Source organism: Ceratotherium simum, chromosome 9 (genome assembly GCF_057802395.1).
Source record: "Ceratotherium simum simum isolate JZ-2026a chromosome 9, ASM5780239v1, whole genome shotgun sequence".
Lineage (NCBI taxonomy): Eukaryota > Metazoa > Chordata > Mammalia > Perissodactyla > Rhinocerotidae > Ceratotherium > Ceratotherium simum.
In genome coordinates this window covers 40,841,893-40,868,079 of record NC_141908.1, presented here as the reverse complement: position 1 = coordinate 40,868,079, position 26,187 = coordinate 40,841,893, and the positions used below count along the sequence as shown (strand labels likewise).

The window sequence follows — 26,187 nt, the reverse complement described above, 5'->3', positions numbered from 1 at the left end:
TGACCATGTACTCTTGGATGGATTGACCACCATTGAAAGGCAGCATTCCTGGATGCTTAGATTAAGCACTTCACAGCTTCTGTCAGTGAGCCTTTAGGAGATTGCTGTGTTTCTCAAGGCAGCAGGAGACCAGCTTTGTTGCTCTGAAGCATCAGGGTGGGGCTTAGTAGCACTTGAACTCTTGTCTGTCATTGACTGGAGTTAATTTATGACTGCATGCTCCAGGAATAGGAAAACAAGAAAGAAGCGTAACATTGATTTTTTTTTTTTTTTTTTCTGAAACTGCATATTTCTCTTCATTTCAGAGCACTTAAGCAGCGAAGCGGAAGTGTGGATAGGTCTGAATCAGCTGGATGAAAATGCTGGCTGGCAGTGGTCTGACAGAACACCACTCAACTATCTGAGCTGGAACCCAGGTACCCACGGCGTGTTATTTACCTTCTACAGGTGGCACCATCCCACAGCCTTAAAGAGTAGTATTGCCCACGTATAATAAGACATGTTACTTTGAAAGTGGTTTATAAACGTTTTTTAAGCCTGCCTGAATCCTATGAGGCAAGCTTTTCCGGACAAGAAAATGGAGGCCAAGCAAGTAAGCTATGTAACCAATGTCGCAGGAGGATTTGGGTCAGAGCCAAGATTCCAGTCAGCTGTTTTAAAAATAGCAACAAATTGCAAACTATTTCTCTACTTTAAAACAATAAAATCAGCTGTTGCTCTCTTTGGAAAATCATTTCGTTGTCGTGCCTGGGCTTCAACTGCAAAATCATAGGTATAACATCTTACAGGATTTACTATGTGTGCCGAAGAGAAGGGCTGTCTCCTTGATGCTAAAACTACATTTCAGTACACATTAAACTAACCGCTTCTGCTTCTAACATTAAACACACACATTGTATTTTCAGAAATAAACTTTGAGCCATTTGCTGAATATCACTGTGGAACATTTGATCCATTTATGCCAAATGGCTGGAGGAGTCGGGATTGTGAGGCCACCCTGCCTTACGTGTGTAAAAAATACCTAAACCACAGCGATCACGGAGGAGTCGGTAAGTGTTTTTTATTTAAAAAAACTCGTTTTTATGAGTTGCTTGCTTATCTTCTCAATATATTCAAATTTTTCTTTTTTTTTTTGCTAATAATTCAACATTTAAACTTAGCTAAGGCTAGTTTTTATATGAACAAAAATATGTAACTAGATAATATCTGTTAATATCTGAATTTAACAAATGCATTTAGATTTTTCCTAAAAATGAAAGCAAAATAACCTAAGTGTAGAAAATTTTCTTCCTCTGGTTTTAAAAAACTTGCATTCTTAGTCATTCCACCTTCGAAAAACAAAGATATACTTCCTTTTCTATTCTAGTTTTGAGTTTTATTTATGGTTACTCTAGAAATTAAATATATGTTAGAAAATAGTTTTATAAAATTCTTTACTTCATTGATTTCCTATTGCCCTCTATATCTCTTATTAGTAACACATCCTCTTCCCCAAAATAACATACAAAACTTTTAGGTGTGTTTAAGACTTAAATACTACCTAATTACAGTCTAGTACCTGAAACCCAATTATTTCTGTTTTTAAGATCTATTACCTCTTTAGTTTCTGTGGGAATTAATGTCTTAGAAAGTAGAGATAAAAACATAACCATTTTGAAAAGAATCATTACCAGCATAATTAGAAACAACTCTACATTTAAAAAAATAAGCTGAGTTATCATTTTTAAATATTATCCTTTACAAGTAGGCTTTAACTTTCATTTTTAAGTAGCTAAGCCTAAGGGTATTGTAGAATATGGGGGGGGGGGGAGAAGAAGCATCGAGCCATTTTTTTATGTAGCAATTTTTTCATTATTTCAAGAATTTGCTGAAATTGCTATAGCTCTTATTGTCCTTTCTCTCCCTCTCTTCCTTCTTTCATCTTACTTTCTCCATTTTTTCCTTTTTTTCTGTCCTTATTATGCCGCCTACACTCCCTCCTCCTTTTCTTCTGTTTTATTGATTCTCCCAATCTACTAATTGAGGTCAGAAGACCAGAAATGAGGGTAGTTACACGAAGTTTGGATTATTTGCTGTTGCTTCAAGTTCAACAAATTCCTTTGATGATCTGGTCCAGGGTCTTCAAACTGTGTTTCTAGAATCCCCAGGTTCCTTGCGTGGCTCTGCCTTTGCATCAATCAGAGAAGTTCCTCTTTCATCTTTTTATCTTACCTTTAGTGTGAGTTTAAGGTTACATTTTTAAAAGGGGTTCCGTGACTATTTTTTTTTTAGGTTGAGAACCACTGGGGTAGGTGATATCTAAATGTTCTAACATTCTTTGACTGTGATTCTAATTGCTGTCAGAGTCCTAGAGGCAATTTTAAAAGAATGTCTTGTTTCCCAAATAGCAGTGAGTTTGTACCTAACTAAATTATTGCTTAAGGGAGGCACCCATTGTGGTTAATAAAATGGAGTAAAAATGTTATCACCAGGTTGGGGACAAGCTTCTGGAAGAGGAGAGCCACAACTTGGCATGCACACCACTGCCTTCCCCAACAATGTCAAAGCATCCTGGCACTGTTTTCCTGTTAGCCTGACCCAGAGGCCAGTGGGACACCACAGGCACTCAGAATGACCCTCAGGATGAAAGCTATTTGTCATCTCTGCTCTAGAGGAAGTGGCCAGAATTTCAGACTCTTTTCAGCTGAGGATAAATATTTATCCCAACCTACATACTGTACATAAAATCCTTGGGATACCATTTAAATTGTGTTTCATAATACTCCTTTTTCAGTGTAAAAATAGTTAAAAAATGGACAACTCAAACTGGTAAATCTTATACCTGGCCCTGACTTTCAGCTTTGGCTGTATGACTTTTACAAAGTCTCCTTACCTCTTTGCGCCTTAGATATCTCATCTGGAAAATGAAGCTCTGAGATTCGTTAGATCTGAAGTTTAGATCGTAGATTGGATCCTTCTCAACTCTGAAGATCTAGAATTCTATGAGCTATATGTTATTGTTTCATATGTTTCTGTTTTTCAAGTTTTAAAAACAATCATATATTAAGGGTAATTTACGTTAAGTAATAAGTAGTGTTAAAATAATTTTGGAAAATGACATTGTTTTTTGTCGGTTTAAAAAGAAAAAGATGCTTGGAAATATTATGCTACCCACTGTGAGCCTGGCTGGAATCCCCACAATCGTAATTGCTATAAACTTCAGAAAGAAGAAAAGACCTGGGATGAGGCTTTGCATTCTTGCCAATCTAATAACAGTGTACTAATAGACATAGCTTCGTTAGCAGACGTGGAGTTTCTTGTTACCCTCCTTGGAGATGGTGAGTGCCAACTGTCCATGATTTCAGAGGTATGAAATAAAATGTAGTAACTATCTTTATTAGTGGAGTTGAAAAGAAATTAAGCTATTTAAAAGTGATTATTTATGGCACATATTTATGAAGTTTCTAAAAAATATCCAGGAGTGAAAATTTATTGGATTTTTACAAAATACGTATTCAGAAATTTTGTGTCATCTCACATATGCTAGATATATTAGATTTTTAAAATTTTTTTCAAGGGGCAAAGATAATTTCTGAAACTTCTAATGAAAAAATCTGAACCTGTAATTTAGCTTTATGGCCACTACATAGCAGTAGTGTGCTGTGGTCGTGTAATCCAAGCAATAAAGGGAATTCCTTAGACAAATAATTGGATTTAAATCACTTTTGTTGTTGTTAGTGCCATGGAGTCAATTCTGAGTCCTAGCGACCCTGTATAGAGCAGAGCGGAACCCTGCCTGGTCTTTTTGCGCCATCCTCTCATCTTCCAGCGCTATATCATCCAATGCTCCACTGCTATTTACAGGGTTTTCATGGCCAGTCTTTTCAGAAGTGGGTGCCAGCCTTCTGGTCCTTCTTCCTAGTCTGTCTTAGTCTGGAAGCTCCGCTGAAACCTGTCCAGCATGGGTGACCCTGCTGGTATTTGAAATACTGGTGACACAGCTTCCAGCAACACAGCAACACACAGGCTGCCACAGTAAGACAACTGACAGACAGGTGGTGTGGTTCCCTGCCCAGGAAACAAACCTGGACCGCGGGAGTGAAAACGCCAAATCTTAACCACTAGACCACCGGGGCTGGCTTAAATAACTTTAGCCAGTGAAAATGGATAATTTATTTGGTGTAGTGGTTTTCAAACAGTGTGCCATGTTCAGGAATTCTAAGCTCCTAGGCCTCCACCCAGCTTTAGTCCATTAGGGTACGTCTGCTGCTACCTATGTCATGTATTTGACATAGGATTCTGCTGCAAAACATTGAAATCACTGACTTTGAGTAAATTTTTTTAAATAAAAAAAAATCTCCAGAGTCTACTCTGATGACCTTTCCAATGCTGGTTTTAGTTCAGAGTGAAAACAAAAATCCTTCTCTGTTATTTTTCTTCACCCTTTGCATTTGGGATTAAAAGAATCCTGTGGCTGCCTTTATCTCAATAGGGGCACTTGAACAGCTCTCTCAGCAACCTCGGGTCTTTTCAGCCTACCAGGGCTGTCAAACTGTTTACTTTTCCAGCAAGCCCATTGCTCCCATTTCAATGCTTCTAAGAGTTTCTGATCCTTTTTCACCATGGGAAAAAAAAAGCAAGAAAAAATGTATCTTAAAGCTAGACTACCATTAAAAGTTGTTTTTTTTTAAAGTGCCCTTTTCCTAATCCAATGGACCTTTTTACTTTTCCTCTCTCTGGGCAGAAGCAAAACCAGACTTTTCAGATCTACTTTGCATACAGTAGCAGGACCTAATTAGAGTCCAAGCAATCTGACTTGCTTAAGCTGTGTCCTTGTACTGCTTTTAGGTCACACTCTGCCTCACATATAAGGGCAATATCAAGCTGACTGGACAGGATGGGGGGAAAAGATTTAAGCAGGTGTTTTATACCAAGACTTAAACAGATTTCATCACATGAAGAAATAAAGAAGTAATCACACGCAAAGTGGTATATTTTGGTAATAGCCCCAGTGCCTTATCTCCTTTGCAGATTCTAGGATTCCTATAAGTAATTTACATTTATCTCTTACAGAAAATGCCTCTGAAACATGGATTGGTTTGAGCAGCAGTAAAATTCCAGTTTCTTTTGAATGGTCTAATGGCTCCTCAGTCACCTTTACTAATTGGCACACATTTGAGCCCCAAATTTTTCCAAATAGAAGCCATCTGTGTGTCTCAGCAGAGCAATCTGTAAGTTGATTCATTTGTTCAATGCTCAGTTTGCTGGACTTGTTTTGAAGGCCATCTGTGCCAAGGATTTGGACTGTGGCAGAGACCAAGACAGGCACAGTTCCTGTTCCTCATGGGGGTTCCATGCTGGGCAGTGAACATGTGCACCCAGAAAAAGCATGGTGATGATAGTTGTCATGATAGCTCTGAGGAAATAGGTGACACGATGGTGAGAAACAATTCCTTCAGACGGGACAGTCATGGGAGGCTTCTGAAGAGAAGCCATTTAAGCTAGGACTTAAAGAAGAAAAAAAAAAACCTCTTGAAGACAAGAGGAGGAACACTCCAGGCATGGGGCAGCTAGTGCAAAGCCCAAAGGTGGACCAAGGCCATAATCAAAAAGGAGACCAGTGTGGCGTGAAGGTATGAATGGCGAGGGGGTGGTAGGAGATGGGCTCATAGGCCCAGTACAGACCACTAAGGGCTTCAGGGAGACAAAGGGCATGATCTGATTTACATTTTTAAAGTAACTGTGGCTGCTAAGTAGAGAATAGATTGGAGAGGGATAAAATGGAAGCAGAGAAACCATTTTGGAGGCGACTTTCGTGGTTGAATTAGAGTGTAGTGAGTATGGAGACAAGCAGACAGATTCAGTGATTCTCTGGAAGATAGGAATTGTTGCTAAATTAGATGGGGGGTTGAAAGAGAGGTAGGTTTTTGGCTTGAGTGACCACCATTTTGGTGGATGGTGGTGCCATTGACCACCATAGTGAAGACGAGGGGAAGAACTGAGGTGTTGGGAGTTTACTCTGGAGAGTGATGGTTTTTAAGGTCCGCTATCTTATTAACATAAAAAGATTTCAACAGTGTGTGCAACCTCTTTGAAAACTGTGAACTAGTGGAAAATCTTGCTCTTTTCCTCACATGACTATAAGGTCCCAGTGGCCTCAGCATCACACTTATCCCTAAGCTCTAGTCTCTCATTTATATAAACATCTGATTATACAGAATTAGTTTAATCCCAAGCCATTTGAAGGGCCTATTATATGTTTAGAACAGACTTAGTCTCTCTGATCAGATAGCTGCTGAACTCACTGGCTGAGTTTTCGGACGTTACAGGGATTTGATAGGCGTCCTCACTCTTTCAAACCACCAGGAAACCATAGCAACTTCCCCCAAGAAGCAGTTTATTAAATGTTACTTAAGTAGCTTGACAAAGGAATTGTGCCAAGCAAACATGGAAAATTTCTAGGCACTTACTTTTATGACATGTTTCATTGTTTTACCTTTTAAGGCTGTCACAGATGTGCATAGTTATAATTATAATGCTTAGGCAGTGTCTCAGAGTCACATTTGAGGAGGGACAAACAATGACCTCTCTAAATGCTTGCTTGGGTCTAACTCTGCTGAAAGCCACCACAGTTTATTCTACAATATTTAATGCTTCATTGGTTTATTGGTTTTGATATAATTAAGATGACCTTCATTTCCTACTGGCATTCTCCTTTTTTATTTGACAGACATGGGTATCTCACTTAGCATGTTTATAGAACAGGAGCCAACATTTAGACAGAGAAGTTATTTTTAAGACAATGAGGATAGGTGTTAATATTATTGGATGTGTCAGCACAATGCTGCTGTGAGTGTGATATGTTGTGGCCCCCTTTTGGCAGCTCAGTAGCTCCTTAAATAGTAGATGAATAAAAAGTACCATGTATTCTCATGAAGTAGAACTCAATATGAATATAATTACTATAATTAATGAGTTACCTAAGCATGGTTGAAGCCTAAATTTGAATGTGAGAGCCTAGGAAACTATTTATTTGTTCATCCATCCATTCAATAGTTATTAAACAACTACGGTATGCCTGACACTGTCTTATTACTGGACGGTTTCCTGAAATACTCCACAGGGGAGGGCTACAGGCTGCTCTTATAGATGAAGGTGTCAGCCTCCTTCATAGGATGTTTCTGAGGGTCATGGAAGGACTCCATATTTCCCTAAAACCCTGCATGCCTGAGATACCACCTAAAATTTAAATTGTGCGGTTTTAGCCTAAAGGTCTGATTTGTGTTGAAATAAAAAAATCCTTTGGGAGGATAAAATTTTAATCTGTTAGCAGTTATTGTATTTCATTATTAATGAAGGTTGTGAGCCTTCAGTAGAACTAGGCGAAGACATGAATGTATCTGCCTGTTATATAAAGAGGAAATGGAGTGGAGCTTTGGAAAATTAGTGATGAAGAAAGATATCGGGGGTTGAACATGACGTTCGGCGATGAGAATGTTATCTAGGATGATTCCTGGTAGCTTCCAGGCATTTCCCCAGCATCAGGTTTATACTTGTAACCAGTAAAGCAATCAATTTAGCGCTCAGAAGTGGTTGAAGAAAGGAGGCAGCATTCTCACTTGGTCAGGGGGATGGCTTCATCCAAGTGGTTCTCAAAGTGGGGTGCCCAGACCAGCAGCATCAATGTCACCTGAAAACCTGTCAGAAATGCAAATTCTCAGGTCCCACCTGACCGACTGAATGAGACACTGATCATGGAGCCCAGTCATCACCCTCCACATGGTTCTGCTGCACACGAAAGATTGAGGATCACTGCTCTATCCCATCTCTTTGAAAGAAAAATTGAGAGCAGCCTATTGTAAAGTCAGACTGAGCTTGGTATTAAATCCTAGCTCCAACTTTTACTGACTATAGGACCTTGTGCAAAATATTAAACCTAACCTTTAAAATGGGAATCATAATGCCCACCTCACAGGAGCATTGAGATAATATATGAAAATCACCCCACATTAAGCCTGGCACACAATCAAGAAACATTGGTTGCTCCTCCTCTCCTGCCCACCAATCCAGGATTGCATGTCTTGAAATTGTTTACCCACTGGAGAGAGAGCAGGGCCTCCCACTCACACGTAAAGAGAGAATCAACCCTTTCTAATGACGACAGAAGGTGCTGACACATTACCCCTGCCTGAAATACTTATTATAAATCATATTTTTATTCAAAATAATTGCTATTGCCTCTCAGCATCAATAATGGAGTGTTTTCATTCACCTTGTAATATTTTTCCCCTTAGGAGGGACACTGGAAAGTTAAAAATTGTGAAGAAACACTTTTTTACATTTGTAAGAAAGCAGGCCACGTCCTTTCTGACACGGAATCAGGCTGTCAAGAGGTAAACGCTGTTAACATTGTGATTTAGGTACAGGGACTCCATAACTAGAATAATTTATCTGTCATCAATTTAAAGTGAATCTCTCCCTCTCTCTCCTGCCTTTGCTCCCTCCTCCCTCTCTTTTCCCTCCCTCCCTTCCTCTTTCTTTCCTTCCTTCCTCTTTTTTTCTGAGTGTGGGCTCTTTTAAACAAACCAAACCATTATCAGCTAGAGGCACCTGAAGGATTTACAGCTCTACAAAGGATTATTGTCTTGCCATCCTCTTTGACCTAAGATTACTTTTCTTATGATATAAAAAATATAAATGATCCTGTTGTACCATCTGTACAAACAATGTGTGTCACGTGAAGCCCTGTCTCACACGTGGTTCATGGTCTTCCAGTGGGATGTCAGAGTGAAAATGAATGCACTCCTTTGAGTCAGAGAGTGAACTTCTGCACCCAGAGTTTTGCTTTCCTGTTCACTTTTCTGAATAGCATACAATAATGGAGAGAAGTGCATGTTTGCAATATATTTATTATTTGGGAAAGAAATCATAAAAAATACTTTAGTATTTTAAGTAATAAAGTATTTTCAGTACTTTAAGTAATAAAAAATACTTCATACTTTACCTTTAAACTTGAGGTAGAAAATTATTTGTTTTAAATTTCTTAAAATACATTCAATTTCCTGCAGTAGAGTTACAAAAAAATCCACCTATCAGTGTCTTCAGCACATGCATTCTCTCTCTCTCTCTCTGTCTCTCTTTCTCTCTCTCTCTCTCTCTCTCTCTCTCTCTGTGTCGCTCTCTCTCTCTCTCTCTAGTTCACACACACACACTAAAGAATTTGGATTTAAATATTGGAGATTTTTATGCTGTATGAGTCTCAAAAATTTTCCAAACCTGATTTTTATGAAATTCTGCTTTAATTATTTTTTCTTCTAGCCCAATTATTTATGTTCTAATTAAACAATAATGCATCTCTCCAGAAACTGTATTTTATTCGTTAATCACATTCGTTAATGTGTAAACATATGAATTATCTTCATACTCTAGCTGAACAATACATGTGCCATAGCTGACATGTTACCGAACATTTTATCTAATGATTATAATTCCCGAATTAGTTATAGCTGATCACTGATCTAATCTCTATCTGAATAGAAATATTGGGAAAAAATTGTCTTACTGTGTGGCTTTCAAGGCAACTCAACATGTGTTATTTGTCTTGAAAGGGCAATTAACTTCATACATAGCAGAAACAGAAATGATGTTCTAGTCAAACTTTTGTATACTGCTTCCCTTTTCTGGCCAGCATTACCAGTATTTAAAGATTCTGAGTACAGACCCAGTTTTCTTTATGGCAAAATTCCCATTAGTTTTTTTATGCATCAGTCTATGGTTTTGAAAGTTTCTTTTCTTTTAGCCAGTTGCTTCAATGCAATTATCTAAACAGTCAGCACACGCAAAATCAGCTTATAAAATAAGTCTTGATAATTTCAAAGCAAAAAAAAAAAAGATTTATTCTTCCCTCTGAGTCACTTTTTTGGGATTGGACAATATGAGCCATTGTTTCAGTATTGTTATCATCATTTCATTTAAAATGAAATGGTACCTCATGTACAAAGGATATTCACAGATACAATCAGTTATTCTTCCCACTTTCACTGTGTGGACAAAGGCTTAAAGAGTAGTAGTAAAGAGTCTTTGTTTTTCTAGTTATTACTATGCCACCTTTCCCCCCTACCCTTTTCTTGGGCCTGGTCAATTCTTGGATTTTTTGTTTTGCTAAGCAGCCTGTGATCTAAAAACTACTAATGAAGAAGGAATACTTTGTTAGAAAGGTCAAATTGTCAGACTTCCTCTGCCTCTCCTTCCAAATACAAAAGTAGTGTAACCTCTCTGCCCCATCTGGAGTGATTGAGGGAGGGCTCTGGCCGGAGCTGTCAATTACTCACACAGATAAGGTTGGGGGAGAAGTTGAGGGAGTGAGTTCAGTGCACAACCTGGCTGGCTGGATGTGGAACTCCTGTGATTCACACTTCATTTAATAATATGTTTTGAACTAAAATAGCTGACTTCTAAAATAAGGTTTTCTTTAATTTACTGGAAGACCGAGACCTTTTCCAAGAAATATATATTAGAAATCATTGTATATCTGATCAAAATCTGGCAAGTAGTAGCACAGCACAAAATGAAGTGTATTTTAAAACTGAGGAATACGTAAAAATAGATAGATATAAGTGATGTGATTTTGTAATACGGGAAGAAAAAGAACTAAAATAACTCAGTTGAAATATAGAAGACGAATGAAGGCATGTCTCCTGTACCGTATGATTTTAAAGAACAGAGCCACCCTTCATTGCTCCCAGAGCTGAGCCATGGAGCTACACATTTGTCATTTTTGTCTGAATGCCAAAACTTGCTTTCTTACTCTCTAAAAGGCTAGCCAGTTGATTTAGTGATCATCTTTACCAAAAAAAAAATTTTGGCCATTCTGTATTTGGCAGCATTATGATCCAGCCAAGACCATCCTGGATTGTACCAGCATTGGGTTCCAGGCCAGCTTATCCACTAAGGGACTTATCCAAACCCCTAAACTCAGTGAATCTCAATGGGATGATATGAAATAGGCAATATGAAAGAAAGTTGAAAAAAAAATACAATATATCTAGATACCTATGTCTTCTTTGCTCATACTGAGTCCCTGGCTCTATTCTAAGGTCTCTGCCTGCAATGTCTCCCTTTGATTCTCAGCACAGCCCTATGGGTACTATAATTACCCCATTTTACAGAGGAGAAAACTAAGATATGGAGAGATTAAATAATGTCTCATAGTGGTAGAGGCAGGATTCAAACCTATGCTTTCTCTCTTCAGAGCCAACACTTAATTTCTACCAACTTGTAGGAACCATTTGTATGAAATTCTATATGTCTGAACAGAGTGTGTGTGTATATGTGTGTGTGTGTGTGTAAGAGAGAGAGAGATCTTGAGTAAGTGCCCCTTTATTTTCATTTGCTTTTAAGATTTTAGGTTTTAAGATTTTAAGTTAGTTAAAAATTGTAGGTTTTAAGAATTAATTAAATAAATGTGGAAGTTGCTATAGCTAATGGCATTACCAGATAGAATAAATATAAAGCTATCAAGACAAAAATTCAAGTTTGGAGTTTTGAGTGGGTCAGAGAAGAAAGTCATGTAAGTGGTGAATGAAAATACACAAAAAATGATATTTTGCATTCAAATAAACCAGATTATGTCCTTAATTTTCCTTTTCATTTCTTAAGGGATGGGAGAGACATGGTGGATTCTGTTACAAAGTTGATACTGTCCTTCGAAGCTTTGGCCACGCCTCCAGTGGTTATTACTGTCCTCCTGCACTTATAACCATCACAAATAGGTAAAATAGAAATTTTCTGTCAGAAATATAACTGTGCTTTTTTGACATGAGGGCTCTTGGAATGATAAAATCTGGCCAGAATCAGTAACTTGTCAAAATCTAAAGTGTACTATACATTAAAGTATTAAATTATTTAAATTATTGATTGAGATGAATTTAAATCATACAGTGTTATTCCTAAATTGATTTTTGAGTAACGAATAGTAAAATTTAAGGTGACTTTTACTTTCCATCAAGATTTATTATTTATCTAGCTTTGCTAATATATTCCATTGTATTTAGATTTTAGCTTCTAAGTGCTTGTAATGCAAAAGAAATATGTTATTTAACACAAGTATTTTTTTCATGTAATGTGAGTCATGTGGGTTTTTTTCAAGAACAAAAATAAGTATAACTCAACTGTGGAGGATATTCGAATGCTTCCCCATTGCTTCTTAGGTCTATGTCTGTTTAGATTTAGACTTCTCTGTGCACAGCTGTCTCCTCGATGCTTACAAAGAAGCTGTGGCCTTTTCACACTCCACACAATTTGCAACATGCTACAGATGCACAAGACGGAATAAAAGTACCAACAGCAGAAGTGACCTCAGTGTCACTATCCATGCCAGGAAGACAGTGAGGGCTGGGAGACCAACTCCTCCTTGCTGAAGGTCTCCAGTGGTTCCATGAGAGATTATACCTGCAAAGCTAGTCACTTGCTTTTTCACAGAGTCCATTGCCTTTAAAAATACCGACTGAAGACCAGGAAACAGGACACTGGTGCTGTGGTTTTCTCTAGCGACCCTTCACATGTAGGTCTAACCTGTAGGAGGAATTCCCGTGTGCTTTCTCTGCTCTCTCCACGTAGGAAGTCAACATTCAAAGCTGCCAGTATTTCCGTGCTCCTCTTACCTCTTGCCTTCTTTCCCATTCTTTCTTCCAAACAATGCACACACACACACACACACACACACACACACACACAGAGGAATAGATTGACAGCATTTGGCAGAATAAATTACCTCAGGGATTTATTTAAATGCTCAGCAAGAGTCCTTCCTTCAGGGTATAGCACCACCTTTGATGTATCTTGCTGTTGTTTTTAGTTCTACCTTTCTCCTTCCCTGAATAGCTACCAGGCAGATGGAAGCCTTTATCCTCAACTTGTTCACCCACCCAAAAGGTTCAAGAGCACCTTGGGTTGGAAGTCCTCTAGTCAGTGAGTCAACATTGGACTTAATTCAGGAGGCTGACCAGTGAAGCTATGCTCTTTTGTTAATTATAATTTAATTATGTTTTTCACTGAAGAAAAATAAGTCTAATTGTTTCACCTGTTTTTTATATCTTATTCTTTCTTTTCCTTTTTTTGTGTAATATTCATTGAGTGCCTGTCACATACCTGGCGCTGTGTTAATTACTTTTCATATGTCATCTGACTGTGCAAAAAATCAATAGTCAAGAGTTTATCAGAAAATTATTTATTGAATATCTATATTATGAGAGGCACCATATTAAACACTGACATGCTGTATGAACGAAATAAAAGGCATGGTGTAATTGTCCTGGTGCCACTTGCAGGCCAGCAGCTATAGAGATAGAACACAGACCCATGAAACAAGTGAAGAAGGTGGAATAGCACAATAAATGGTTAAACTCAGAGTAACATTGTAGATAACCCACAGTGCCAAAGTGACCCAAGGTTAAGGCAGAAATCTGTTAGAATGCAAATGCTTCCTTTTCTAAGAACCCTTGGGACCTCATGCAAATGATAGAGAGTGTTGGGGAAAAATCTACTCTGTTTCCCTTCTCCCAAAACTTGATATAAGAGTATGCTGTGAATACTTTAAACTTTTTCTTATTCAATAGCCAATATTAATGTTTCTTATTTAGTAGCCAAAACTAATTCTTATTCAGTAGCCAATACCAATTAGCCAGTCTTTAGCAGAACTATGGCTTAGGTAAATTTGTTTTCATCCCATCCACAACCTCCTAGGCCTACCCAGGTGACCTTGCACTGACATGCTACTCAGTCACCAAGCCAAGCCCCCTCAGTACTGCACTTTAGCCCCAGTGAGGCATCTCTCTGAGGCAGTTAACATGCATACTGCCCTGCAAACATGTCTACAACCAAAGTAGTGCCTCCAACACGGGACATGCAAGTTGAGGAAAGGAAGGGCCTCATGCTCTTGATTTGTATTCATTCAGACCCCATCAGGTAAGAAACAAAGACCCACACGGTACTGCTCTTTGAGTGACAACGCATGTTCGAGTATTTTTCAACAGCATCTTTTGTCTGAGAAGGTTGGACAGTAGATGGAAAGCCTCCTCAGATCCAGGATGTCCACTAGCAGCCGTGGTAATCATTTTCTTCCATTACTGATTTCCTGTTTGAGTTAAAACACTCCTGTCACTCACCAGTACCCAAGCTTGTAGTTGCTAATTGATTTTCCACTCTTCTGCACAATTGAGCGACAGGTTTGATGGGCACAATTAGAACCACCTGCTACGAATTACGTATTTCTTTTGTAATCGGGCAACTGCTCCTGGTCTAGAACTTTTAACACTTTGTGGAATAGAGAGGAGAAGAAAAACAGACCCTTATTGCTGAATAACAGAATTTTATTTGCTTGCTAACTGTCACAAAATTTTTTCAGGCCTGGCCACTTTGCTTCCAGACAAATCATGAATACAAAACTTGAGTTTCAGAGTGGTCATGGATAATTGCCTAAATGCATGTATATTTACATCTTGGATCAGCCATAGAATATTTGGTACAAAAAATCCAAATGACATTAGATTTTGTGAATTTTGCCAAAAGTGAGAAATCCTGCAGTATCTAATTTTCTCTTAAGTTTAAATGTGCGTTATTTTCAAGCATTTTTACAGCTCTACCATTTTCCCGCAACCACCATATCCCCCAAACATTTTTGCAGCTAAATTTTTTTATTACAGTAAAATATACATAACATAAAATTTATCATTTTAACCATTTCCAGTGGCATTAAGTACATTCACATTATTGTGCAACCATCACCACCATCCATCTCCAAAACTCTTTACAGTTTCCCAAACTGAAATTCTATACCCATTAAACAATAACTCCCCATTCTCTCCTGCCCCCAGCCTCTGGCCATCACCATTCTACTTTCCATCTCTATGAGGTTGACGACTAGTTACCTCATAAGTGGAATCATGCAATAGTTGGCCTTTTGTGCTGGGCTTATTTCACTTAGCCTAATGTCCTCCAGATTAATCCTTGTTGTATCATGTGTCAGAATTTCCTTCCTTTTTAAGGCTGAATAATATTCCATAGTAGGTATGTACCACATTTTGTTTATCCGTTCATCCATTGATAGACATGAGTGGCTTCCACCTTTTGGCTATTGTGAATAATCCTGCTATCAATATGAATGAACAAATATCTTTCAAGTCCCTACTTTCAATTCCTTTGGGTAATATACCCAGAAATGTAATTCCTGGATCATATGATAAGTCCATTTTTAATTTTTTGAGGAACAGCCATACTGTTTTCCATAGCAGCTGCACCATTTTAGATTCTCACCAGCAGGCCACAAGGGTTCCAATTCCTCCACAGCCTGGCCAACACTTGTTCTTCTCTGTTTTTTTGATAATAGCCATCCTAATGGGTATGAAATGGTATCTCATTGTGGTTTTGATTTGCATTTCTCTAATGATTAGTATTGTTGAGCATCTTTTCATGTGTTTATTGGCCATCTGTATATCTTCTTTAAAGAAACGTCTATTCAAGTCCTTTGCCCATTTTTGAATGGGAGTGTCTGTTCTCTGTTGTTGAATTGTAGGGGTTCTTTATATATTCTGGATATTAATCCATTATCAGATACATAATTTGCAAGTATTTTCTCCTATTCTGTGGGTTGCCTTTTCACTCTTTTCATAGTGTCCTTTGATGCATAAAAGTTTTTAATATTTATTAAGCCCAATTTATCCATTTCTTATTTTGTTGACTGTGCTTCTGGTGTCATATATAAGAAATCATTGCCAAATTCCATGTCATGAAACTTTTCCCGTATGTTTTCTTCTAAGAGTTTTATAGCTTTAGCTCTTACATTTAGGTCTTTGATCCACTTTGAGTTAATTTTTGTAAATGGTGTAAGGTAAGAGTCCAACTTCATTCTTTTGCCTGTGAATATCTAGTTTTCCTAACATCATTGTTGAAAAGACTGTCCTTCTCCCTCTGAATGGTCTTGGCAACCTTGTCAAAAATCATTTGACCATATGTGCAAAGGTTTATTTCTGGTTTATTTATGCTATCAGTCTAAATGTCTCTCTTTATGCCAGTACCACACTCTTTTGATTACTGTACTTTTTAGGAAGTTTTGAAATCAGGAAGTGTGAGACCTCCAACTTTGTTCTTCTTTTTCATATTTGTTTTTGCTGTTCATGATCACTTGAAATTCCAAATGAATTTCAAGATTGATTTTTCTATTTCTGCAGAAACTATCAGTGGGATTTTGATAGGGATTGCATTCAATCTGTAGACAGCTTTGGGTAGTGTGGACATTTTAACAATGTCTTCTAATCCATGACCATATGATATCTTTCCATTTATTTGCATCTTCTTTAATTTCTTTCAGCAATGTTTTGCAGTTTGCAGTGTACAAGTCTTCACTCTCCTTGGTTTAATTTATTCCCAAGTATTTTATTCTTTTTGGTGCTATTATAAATGGAATTGTTTTCTTAGTTTCCTTTTCAGATTGTTCATTGTTAGTATATAGAAATGCAACTGATTTTTGTGCATTGACTTTGCATCCTGCAACTTTGCTAAATTCATTTATTAGTTCTAACAGGGTTTTTTGGTAGAAAGAAGCTAATTTTCTTTTTAAAAACACATTTTAGTTACCCTCTTTAAAATTAGGCAATAAGAACATCCCCATTGGTACAAATTCAAGCAAGCCAGAAGAATATAGACAAAAAAGTGAAAGTGCCTCCTCACTCCCTCCCCCCCCAACCAATCCCACTCCCCTCCCCAAAGGTAACTGCCATTAACAGTTTGGAATTTGCTCTTCCAGGTTTATTTCTTGTGTATATGTTAAGTATATCTTCCAAGTCTATATTTCTCTTCTAGTCTTTTGCAAGAAACAATATCCAAAAACTTCACATTTCTAGTTCTTGAGGAATGCCATCAGAAACTTCTTGCGAGAATGATCATGATGTGTGTCTCCCACTTTAAAACTGATACTCTATTTCTAGTCTTTATTTAAAAGAAAAATAAATTTATCATTGTTATATTAGTTCAGCAATAGAGTCAGTTATTTGAAAATGGCAACAAAAATGTTAACAATTGTGTTATTGGGAGAAATCCAGTAGCAATTACTCAGTTCGTAGCTGAGTCTCTCTCTGTTTTGTTTTGTTTTTTTTGGTGAGGAAGATTGGCCCTGAGCTAACATCTGTTGCCAATCTTCCTCTTTTTGCTTGAGGAACTTTGTCACTGAGCTAACATCTGTGCCAATCTTCCTCTGTTTTGTATGTGGGACGCCGCTACAGCATGGCTTGATGAATGGTGTGTAGATCCACGCCTGGGATCTGAACCCGTGAACCCCGGGCCACTGAAGTGGAGCATGCAAACTTAACCACTATGCCATCAGGCTGGCCCCCTGAGTGTCTCTTAACTGGATCATTATATATAAAGACTACCACTATTTTTTAAATTGAAATAGCTCTCTAGTGAAGCTACTTCCAATGCATTACTTTTTTTCAATTTCTTATTTTAAGTAATACAAACACAATCATTATAGTACTGCTATCTGCTAAGTACTGTGTTGTTCACAGACAGGAAACTTTTTTTTTTAGCTACATATGTCACTAGCTAAACTGCTGAATAAATATAGTGTTCAATTTGAGATTTAAGTATAAAATACTTCCTTTTGAAGTGTGCATTTTTTGAAATGCCAAATATTTATTTTGAAATGAAAAAACTTGTCAATATATGCCCCAAATAGTATCGCTGTCTTCAAGTTGATTAAAATTTAATGTTTAGCACCATGAGCAACAATTTCATGTCAAACCTATGGAAGTTCAAGATATAATTTTCTTGTTTACACTGAAAACACACAGTTGATTTCTAAACTTTTTTAAGGAGTTGATTGGAAAAATTAATTTCTTTCAGATTCTAAGAATTATTCCTGTACAAAATTTGATCTTATAAGTGGGTACACACAAGCAAAATATTTTATCATTTGTTTTTCTAAAGAATAATAAAGTTGTTATTTTACTGAATTCTTTAGAAGTAACATGTTATCTTGGTTCAAATAATAATATAAAAAACATGTACATTTGGTTATTTTTTGTTCCTTAAATCATAACAACATTTGAATTAAACAACCTCAGTGAAAACAGACAAAAAGGACAGATGCTATAAAACTATGGAATAGTCTCAAATGAAGAATTCTAAAACACAGGGCCAGAAAAGACTTTGAAAGGTCATCTGCTCTATTTCCATAAGCCAGAGTTTTTTCACAACCCCTTTAGTGTTTGAAACCAAATAGTGAGTGGTAAAGAATATAAAATATTCTCTTGTTTCTTTATCAGTTGGAAACAGACACTCAAGAGATTGCATACTGTTCTCCAGAGTTCATTTCTTAGAATGTATGGTTTAGAAGAAAGACATGTTTGCTGAATTACTTTATTAACAATACCATCTTCTAAACTAGACCAAGAAAACTAGAGTCCTGTTTTGATTTGAAGGTTTTAGGATTTAATGTATGAGTATTATATGCAACTACTTAAGAGACACACTTGCCAATTCAAAAAGCAGAAGGCTTCTATTGTTTTAAACAATGATAAATGGTGCTAAAACAGCAAATCAGAGTGAACTAAATAAATCTAAAACCAACAAGGGACAAAAGCAAAATGTTGTCATGAATAATGACACCAGAGGCCAAGTTCGCAGATAATGTTATTTCTCTCCATTATCAGATAAATGCCATTGTACAAGGTAATGGAAGAACCAGCAGTGCCCCTTGGATTTAGAACCAGTACAGTGACTAGTGGTCCTGGCCATAGCCTCCGTGGGCAAGTCTAAACGCCTTGCTGGCCTCCTAGCACAGCAGTTTCAGGCACCAGCTGGGCATGATAATGATGCTACTGTGCCTCAGAGGGGAGAAGGAAAAGCAGATCCTATGTTAGAAGAGCATGAACCAATGGAAGTGTAAGGAAAATCACAACAGTATCTAGACAATATTTAGTTTTATATACCTTCCTGTTGAAGCATATTTACATAAGGTTCTGCCACGGCAATCTGATTAAAAAAGAACTTTTCTAATTTCAGATGTGCGTTGTTTAGATTATTAATAGAGTATCTGCAGAAAGTATTTACTAAAGCTTGATGAACATGCATATGCTCTGCAAAGATGACTATCATGGATGCCTCAGATCACTAAATGTTACTAGTGCTGCTCATAAGGCGGTTAAAAATCTTTCTTCCTTGTGTTCTCTTCTCCTTTTCTCCCCTGTTTCCTTTGAGATTTCTCTGTTCTTGAATGACCCCACTGCTTTTGCTTCCCTTAGCAAGTTAAGGATGCATGGTAATAAAAAAATCCAAAATCGAATGAAAAAGTCTAATATGCTTCCTCCTTAGGTTTCCTGGGTAATTTCATCAGGCCTTTCCTTTCCCATTGATTCAGCAAGTCGGCCCAAAAATCACTGTTTGAAATGTATTTCTCCAAAACTTTATATGTATTGAAAATAAATTTTTCAAGATAGTTTCCAACTTAGCTTAAATTTTCAATGCTAGTTAAATTTTAATACTCACGTCTATCTATTGGTATTCATGTGGAAGCATAGATACAAGTTTTCTAGATTCTGTTTTTGATGTACTTGTGTTGGGAAGGAAGCATTGCCACCAAAATCAATGAACACTAATTCATTCAGCTGTTTGGGGAAAATATTAGTGGGTGTACTTCCTTGGATTCATTCCTAGAGTTTTAAATTTATCTTCAGTGAATATGCACATCGGAACACATTTGAATAAGCCAAGGACTCCATGTGCCTGTGAACTGATTTGGGAGACATAAAAATACTACTCTAATCTCTGTTCCATTCTCACCAGGCAAGTATGGTGGGTGGGTGCATGTGAACTTTATGTTGGTAGATGCTCATTCAGAAAAGCATAATATCCTTTCTCCTCCCCTCTGCCAACTCTCCATCACACACATATTATGGCATGGTGTGTGCTGTGTGGCCTAACTACAAAATAGTGCACATGTTGCCCCAAGAGATATATTGCTAGCTTTGTGGACTTTATCACCTACCCTCTGAAACTGGAGCTGGACTTTATTCCTTGAAAGATTTAAGCCTTGTCTGTAAGAGTCAAATTCTCCTCACTCATGTATTTCTGGGAATTGCACTATTTGGCATTTATTAGTAATGTTTAGGGTCTTTGGGTATTTTTCTGCTCCATGTTCTAAAGCATTCATGAGAACTGCTTACTCTGGTGCCATTCTGTGCACCTTGTTATGTTTTAATGACATTTTTTATTGCCCAGAAACTTACTGTAACCATTTCCTTTTTCCCTTTTTAAGGTTTGAACAGGCTTTTATTACCAGTTTGATCAGTACTGTGGTAAAAACGAAGAACAGTTATTTTTGGATAGCTCTTCAAGACCAAAATGACACAGGAGAATACACTTGGAAGACAGCAGGGCCAGAGTCTGAGCCAGTGCGGTTCACACACTGGAATGCACATCAGCCCCGTGAGTAGAGGGGACTGTAGCACCCCTTCTCCTCCTGTTTTATTTGCCCAAAATTCCTTTCACTCCTTGGTCCATCTCCTTTGATTCTTCCTTAATGTTTTCTTAATGCCTCAGTCAACTAAAATGATTACCACAGGTTCTCGGGGGTGACATATGTCTGGTCATTTTTAAAAGAGTAATCCATATGAGTTATTTGACATGTTCAAGGTATAGATTCATTGCTCAAGACCACACATGCCTTTATTAGTAGAAAGTCCATTTTCTCCCTCCTAAAGTCTTTTCCGCATCCCCCCTCATTGTCCAAGAATCTCAGGTATTTACTCAATCCAGAATAGTGTGTTATACTTTGAGGCACAGTGAATGGGCACATCTAATCGGTTCACAGTCACTGCCACGTGACTTTGCTGTGGAATATTGACCCATTACTTAGGTAACATTCCTGTTAGTCCATCTCCTCTGTGGACTTCTGTGGCACCTTAGCCAGGATTCCAGAGTAACAGCTCTATTAGTTCACCCTCGTGTGCGTGTGCTCAGCTCTGGATCCCAAAGCACAATACTGTGCCAGGTTAGCCAGTTCCAGTGAACCTAATGGCTTCAGCCACAACCTATGCTAGAGCCAGCCCCTGTGGAACAAGCTTTGGGCCCTTGTATTAAGCTAAGTCAGGAACCTAGACCCAACACTGCTTTACCTCAGCACAAGTTCCTGTTTGGATGCCCTTTCCTATGAATCTCAATCATGCTACCCTAATAGATGATAGGCAATAGGTTACCTCTAAATTTGTATTTGGAGGAAATGGGTTAGGGGGCCTCAGGCCCTTCCCTGAGGAAAGATAAATATTATTATAATATAATAATAATTATCATATATCAAATATATAATAATAATTAGTCAAAGGACTAAATATACCAATTAAAAGACAGAGATTGTCAGAGTGGATCAAAAATAAGACCCAGCTATATGTTGTCTACAAGAAACCCACTTTAAATATACAGATACATTTAGATTAAAAGTAAAGAGATGGAGAAAGTTACACCATGCTAACATTAATCAAAACAAAGCAGAAATAGCTAAATTAATATAAGACAAAGCAGACTTCAAAACAAAGAAAGTTTTCAGGGATAAAAATGACATTGTGTGGGGGCCAGACCCATGGCCTAGTGGTTAAGTTTGGCACACTCCACTTAGGCGGCCCAGGTTCGTGGGTTCAGATCCCAGGCACAGACCTACACCATTCATCAGCTATGCTGTGGCGGCAACCCACATATAAAGTAGAGAAAGGTTGGCACAGATGTTAGCTCAGGGCTAATCTTCCTCGAGCCAAAAAAAAAAAAAAAGGGCATTACATAATGATAAAAGAGTCAGTACTCTAAGAAGACATAACAATTCTTAGTATGTATGCACATAACAACAGAGTGTCAAAATACATGAGGGAAAAAATGATAGAACTGCAAGGAGAAATAGATGAATCTACTATTATAGTTGGGAACTTTAACACCCCCCATCAGAAATGGACAAATCCATCTCTGAATCAATCAGTAAGGACAAAGTTGAACTCAATAGCACCATCAATCAACTGAATATAATTAATATCTAGAGACTACTTAATCCAACTACAGCAGATTACACATTCTTCTCAAACTCATTGGAACATTCACCAAGATAGACCACATTCTGGGCCACAAAACGCACTTTAGCAAATTTAAACAAATAGAAATCATACAATGTCTGCTCTCAGACCACAAAGGAATTAAAATAGAAGTCAATAACAGAAGGACAGCTGGAAAATCCCAAAATACTTGGAGATTAAACAATACAGTTCTAAATAACACATAGATCAAAGAAGAACTCTCAAGAGACATTTTTAAATATTTTAAACTAAATGAAAATCTGAAAATACAATTTATCAAAATTCATGAGATGCAGAGAAAGCAGTGCTTAGAGGGAAACTTATAGCACTGAATGCACGTATTAGAAAAGAACCATCTAAAATCAATAATCTAAGCTTCCATCTTATAAAGCTAGAAATAAAAAGCAAATTAAATCCAAAATATGCAGAAGAAAAGAAATAATAAGAATTAGAGCAGAAATCAATGAAATTGAAAGCAGGAAATCAGTAAAGAAAATCAATGACACCAAAAGCTGGTTCTTTGAAAAGCTCAATGACATTGATATGCTTCTAGCCAGGATCACGAAGGAAAAAGAGAGAAGACATAAATTACTAATATCATAAATGAAAGAAGAGACATCACTACAGATCCTACAGACATTAAAAGGGTAATAAAAGAATATTATGAACAACGCTATACCCACAAATTTGATAACATAGATGAAATGGACCAATTCCTTTAAAGACACAATCTGCCAAAACTCACACAAGAAGAAATAGACTGTCTAAATAGGCTTATATCTATTAAAGAAATTGAGTCAATAATTAATAACCTTCCAAAACAGAAAGCACCAGGCCCAGATGGATTTGCTGGTGAATTCTACCAAACATTTAAAGAAGAAATTATATGAGTTCTCTATAATCTCTTTCAGAAGATAGAAGAAGAGGGAATACTTCCTAACTTGTTCTATAAGGCCAGCATTACCTTAATACCAAAATCAAAGACATTACAAGAAAAGAAAACTACAGATCAATATCTCTCATGAACATAGATGCAAAAATCTTCAAGAAAATATTAACAAATTGAATCCAACAATGTGTAAAAAGAATTACATACCACAACCAAGTGGGATTTATCCTGGGTATGCAAGGCTGGGTCAACAGTCGACAATCAATTAGTGTCATCCATCACATCAACAGGCTAAAAAATAAGAATCAAATGATTATATCAATAGATGCAAAAAAAGCATTTGACAAAGTCCAATACCCATTCGTGTTAAAAACTGTTAGCAAACTAGGAATAGAAGGGAACTTCCTCAACTTGATAAAGAACATCTACAGGAAACCCACAGATATCATACTTAATGGTGAGAAACTAGAAGCTTTCTCACTAAAATCAGCAACAATGCAAGGATGTCCCCTATCAACACTTCTTTTAGACATCGTACTAGAAGTCCTAGCTAATGCAATAGGACAGGAAAAGCAAATAAAATGTATACAGATTGGGAAGGAAGAAATAAAACTTTGTTCATAGATGACATGATTATCTATGTAGAAAATATGAAAGAATCAATAAAAAGATTCCTGGAACTAATAAGCAATTATTACAAGATTGCAAGATACAAGATTAATGTACAAAAGTCAATTGCTTTCCTATATACCATCAATGAACAAGTGGAATTTAAAATTAAAACCACATTGCCATTTACATTAGCACCCCAAAAAATAAAATACTTAGGTATAAATCTAGCAAAATATGTACAATATCTATATGAGAAAAACTACAAACTTTAATGAAAGAAATCAGAGAAGAGCTAAATAAATGTAGAGATAGTTCATGTTTATGGATAGGAAGACTCAATATTGTCAAGATGTCAGTTCTTTACAAATTGACCTATAGAGTCAACACTTTCCCAATCAAAATCCCAGCAAGTTACTTTGTGGATATCAACAAACTGATTTTAAAGTTTACATGAAGAGGCAAAAAGACCCAGAATAGCCAATTCAGTACTAAAGGAGAAGAACAAAGTCAGAGGACTGACTCTATCTGACTTCAAGACATACTATAAAGCTATAATAATCAAGTCAGTGTGGCACTGGCAAAAAAAAAAAAAAAAAAAAAGACAAATAAATAAAACAGAATAGAGAGCCCAGAAATAGACTGACATAAACATAGTCAACTGATCTTTGACAAAGGAGCAAAGGAGGCAATATAATGGAAAAAAGATAGTCTTTTTGACAAATGATTGTTAGACAACTGGACATCCACATACAAAAAAAAAAAGAATCTAGACACAGACCTTATACCCTTCACAAAATTTACCCAAAATGGATCATAGACCTAAAGGTAAAATGCAAAGCTATAACACTCCTAGAGGATAACATAATAGAAAACCTAGATGACCTTGGGTATGTCGGTGACTTTTTAGATACAACACAAAATGCACAATCCAAGAAAGAAATAACTGATGAGCTGGACTTCATTAAAACTAAAAAGTTCTGCTCTGAGAAAGATAATGTCAAGAGAATGAGAAGACAAGCCAAAGACTGGGAGAAAATATTTGCAAAAACCACACCTGATCAAGCATCCTTATCCCAAATATACAAAGAACACTTAAAACTCAACAATAAGAAAATGAAGAACCCAATTTAAAAATGGACAAAAGACCTTAAACAAAGAAGACATAAATATGAAAATATGTTCAACATCATATGTCATTAGGAAATTGCAAATTAAAACAATGAGATACCACTCAACACCTATTAGAATGACCAAAATCCAAAACACTGACAACACCAAATGCTGGTAAGGATGTGGAGCAACAGAAATGCTCATACATTGCTACTGGGAGTGCAAAAATGGTACAGCCACTTTTGAAGACAATTTTGCATTTTCTTACAAAACTAAACATACTCTTACCACACAATCCAGCAGTCACACCTCTTGGTATTTGCCCAAATGAATTGAAACCTGATGTCTACACAAAAACTTGTGCACAAATTTTTATACAAGCTTTATTCGTACTTGCCAAAGCTTGTAAGCAATCAAGATATTCTTCAGTATGTGAATGGATAAACAAACTGTGGTGCATCCTGACAATGAAAAATTATTCAGCTCTAAAAGGAAATAGACTATCAAGCCATGAAAAGACATGAAGGAATCTTAAATGCAAATTACTAAGTGAAAGAAACCAATCTGAAGGACTACATACTGTATGATTCCAACCGTAGGACATTCTGAAAAAGGCAAAACTGTGCGACAGTAAAAAGATTAGTGGTTGCCAGGGGTTGGGGGGAGGGAGGGATGAATAGGCAGAGCATAGAGGATTTTTTGGACAGTGAAAGTATTCTGTGCAATAGAAAGGCGGATATATGCCATTATACATTTGTCCCAACCCGTACAATGTACAACACCAACAGTGAACGCTAGTATAAACCATGGACTTTGGGTGATAATAATGTGTCACTGTAGGTTCATCAATTGTAACAAATGTACCATTGGGGTATGGGATGTCAGTAGTGAGGGAGATTTTGCATATGTGAGGCCAGGGGTACAAGAGAAGTCTGCACTTCCACTCAATTTTGCTGTGAACCTAAAATGCTCTAAAATATATAGTTCATATCTTTTTTAAAAACTGTACTTTTTAAAGATGCATGCAAAGTGAGGTTAAGACAAATTAGATTTTTTGTGTATAAGCATCAGTTTAGGAAATTTATATAGAAACTGGTGACTTTGTGCTCTAAACAGGAAACATCAAATTCTTTCAATAAACAACCTTCTTATTCTACAAATCTATGAATATTATTAAAACACAGAGAATAGTCAGGATCCATGTCACACTATTACTGAAAAAAAAATTTCAGGTATCATTTCTAATATATTTTGGAATTTTGTTAAGAATGTCTATATGTGTCAAAATAAATTAATACATTTTGAGTAGACAAAATTCTTGGTTTTTAATGTTACCTTCCTTGGGGCATATTTGGATGTCTAAAATCTGGAACTGAAGCAGAGCTCCTTGTCATTCATAAGTTTCTGCTGTAATTTATTTGAGTGGCACTACTCTTTTTCTCTTTTCCCTGAAGCAAAAATAATATCGTGATGCTCAGTTTGGCTGCT

The 26,187-nt window shown here is 36.9% G+C and overlaps 1 protein-coding gene across 3 annotated transcripts in view; it reads left to right on the top strand.

Moving 5' to 3' along the window:
* Positions 1-26,187, top strand: part of PLA2R1 (phospholipase A2 receptor 1) — a 112,874-nt gene that overhangs the window by 38,513 nt on the left and 48,174 nt on the right. For all 3 annotated transcript variants that reach the window (XR_015553205.1, XM_087435282.1, XM_004428276.3), the window contains 7 exons: positions 306-416; positions 906-1,049; positions 3,123-3,317; positions 5,053-5,210; positions 8,274-8,372; positions 11,638-11,750; positions 20,291-20,460. Coding sequence is in view for 2 of the 3 variants with exons in the window: in XM_087435282.1 (XP_087291408.1) it covers positions 306-416; positions 906-1,049; positions 3,123-3,317; positions 5,053-5,210; positions 8,274-8,372; positions 11,638-11,750; positions 20,291-20,460 (990 nt within the window). In the remaining variant the exon portion in view is untranslated. The remainder of the gene's footprint in view (positions 1-305; positions 417-905; positions 1,050-3,122; positions 3,318-5,052; positions 5,211-8,273; positions 8,373-11,637; positions 11,751-20,290; positions 20,461-26,187) is intronic.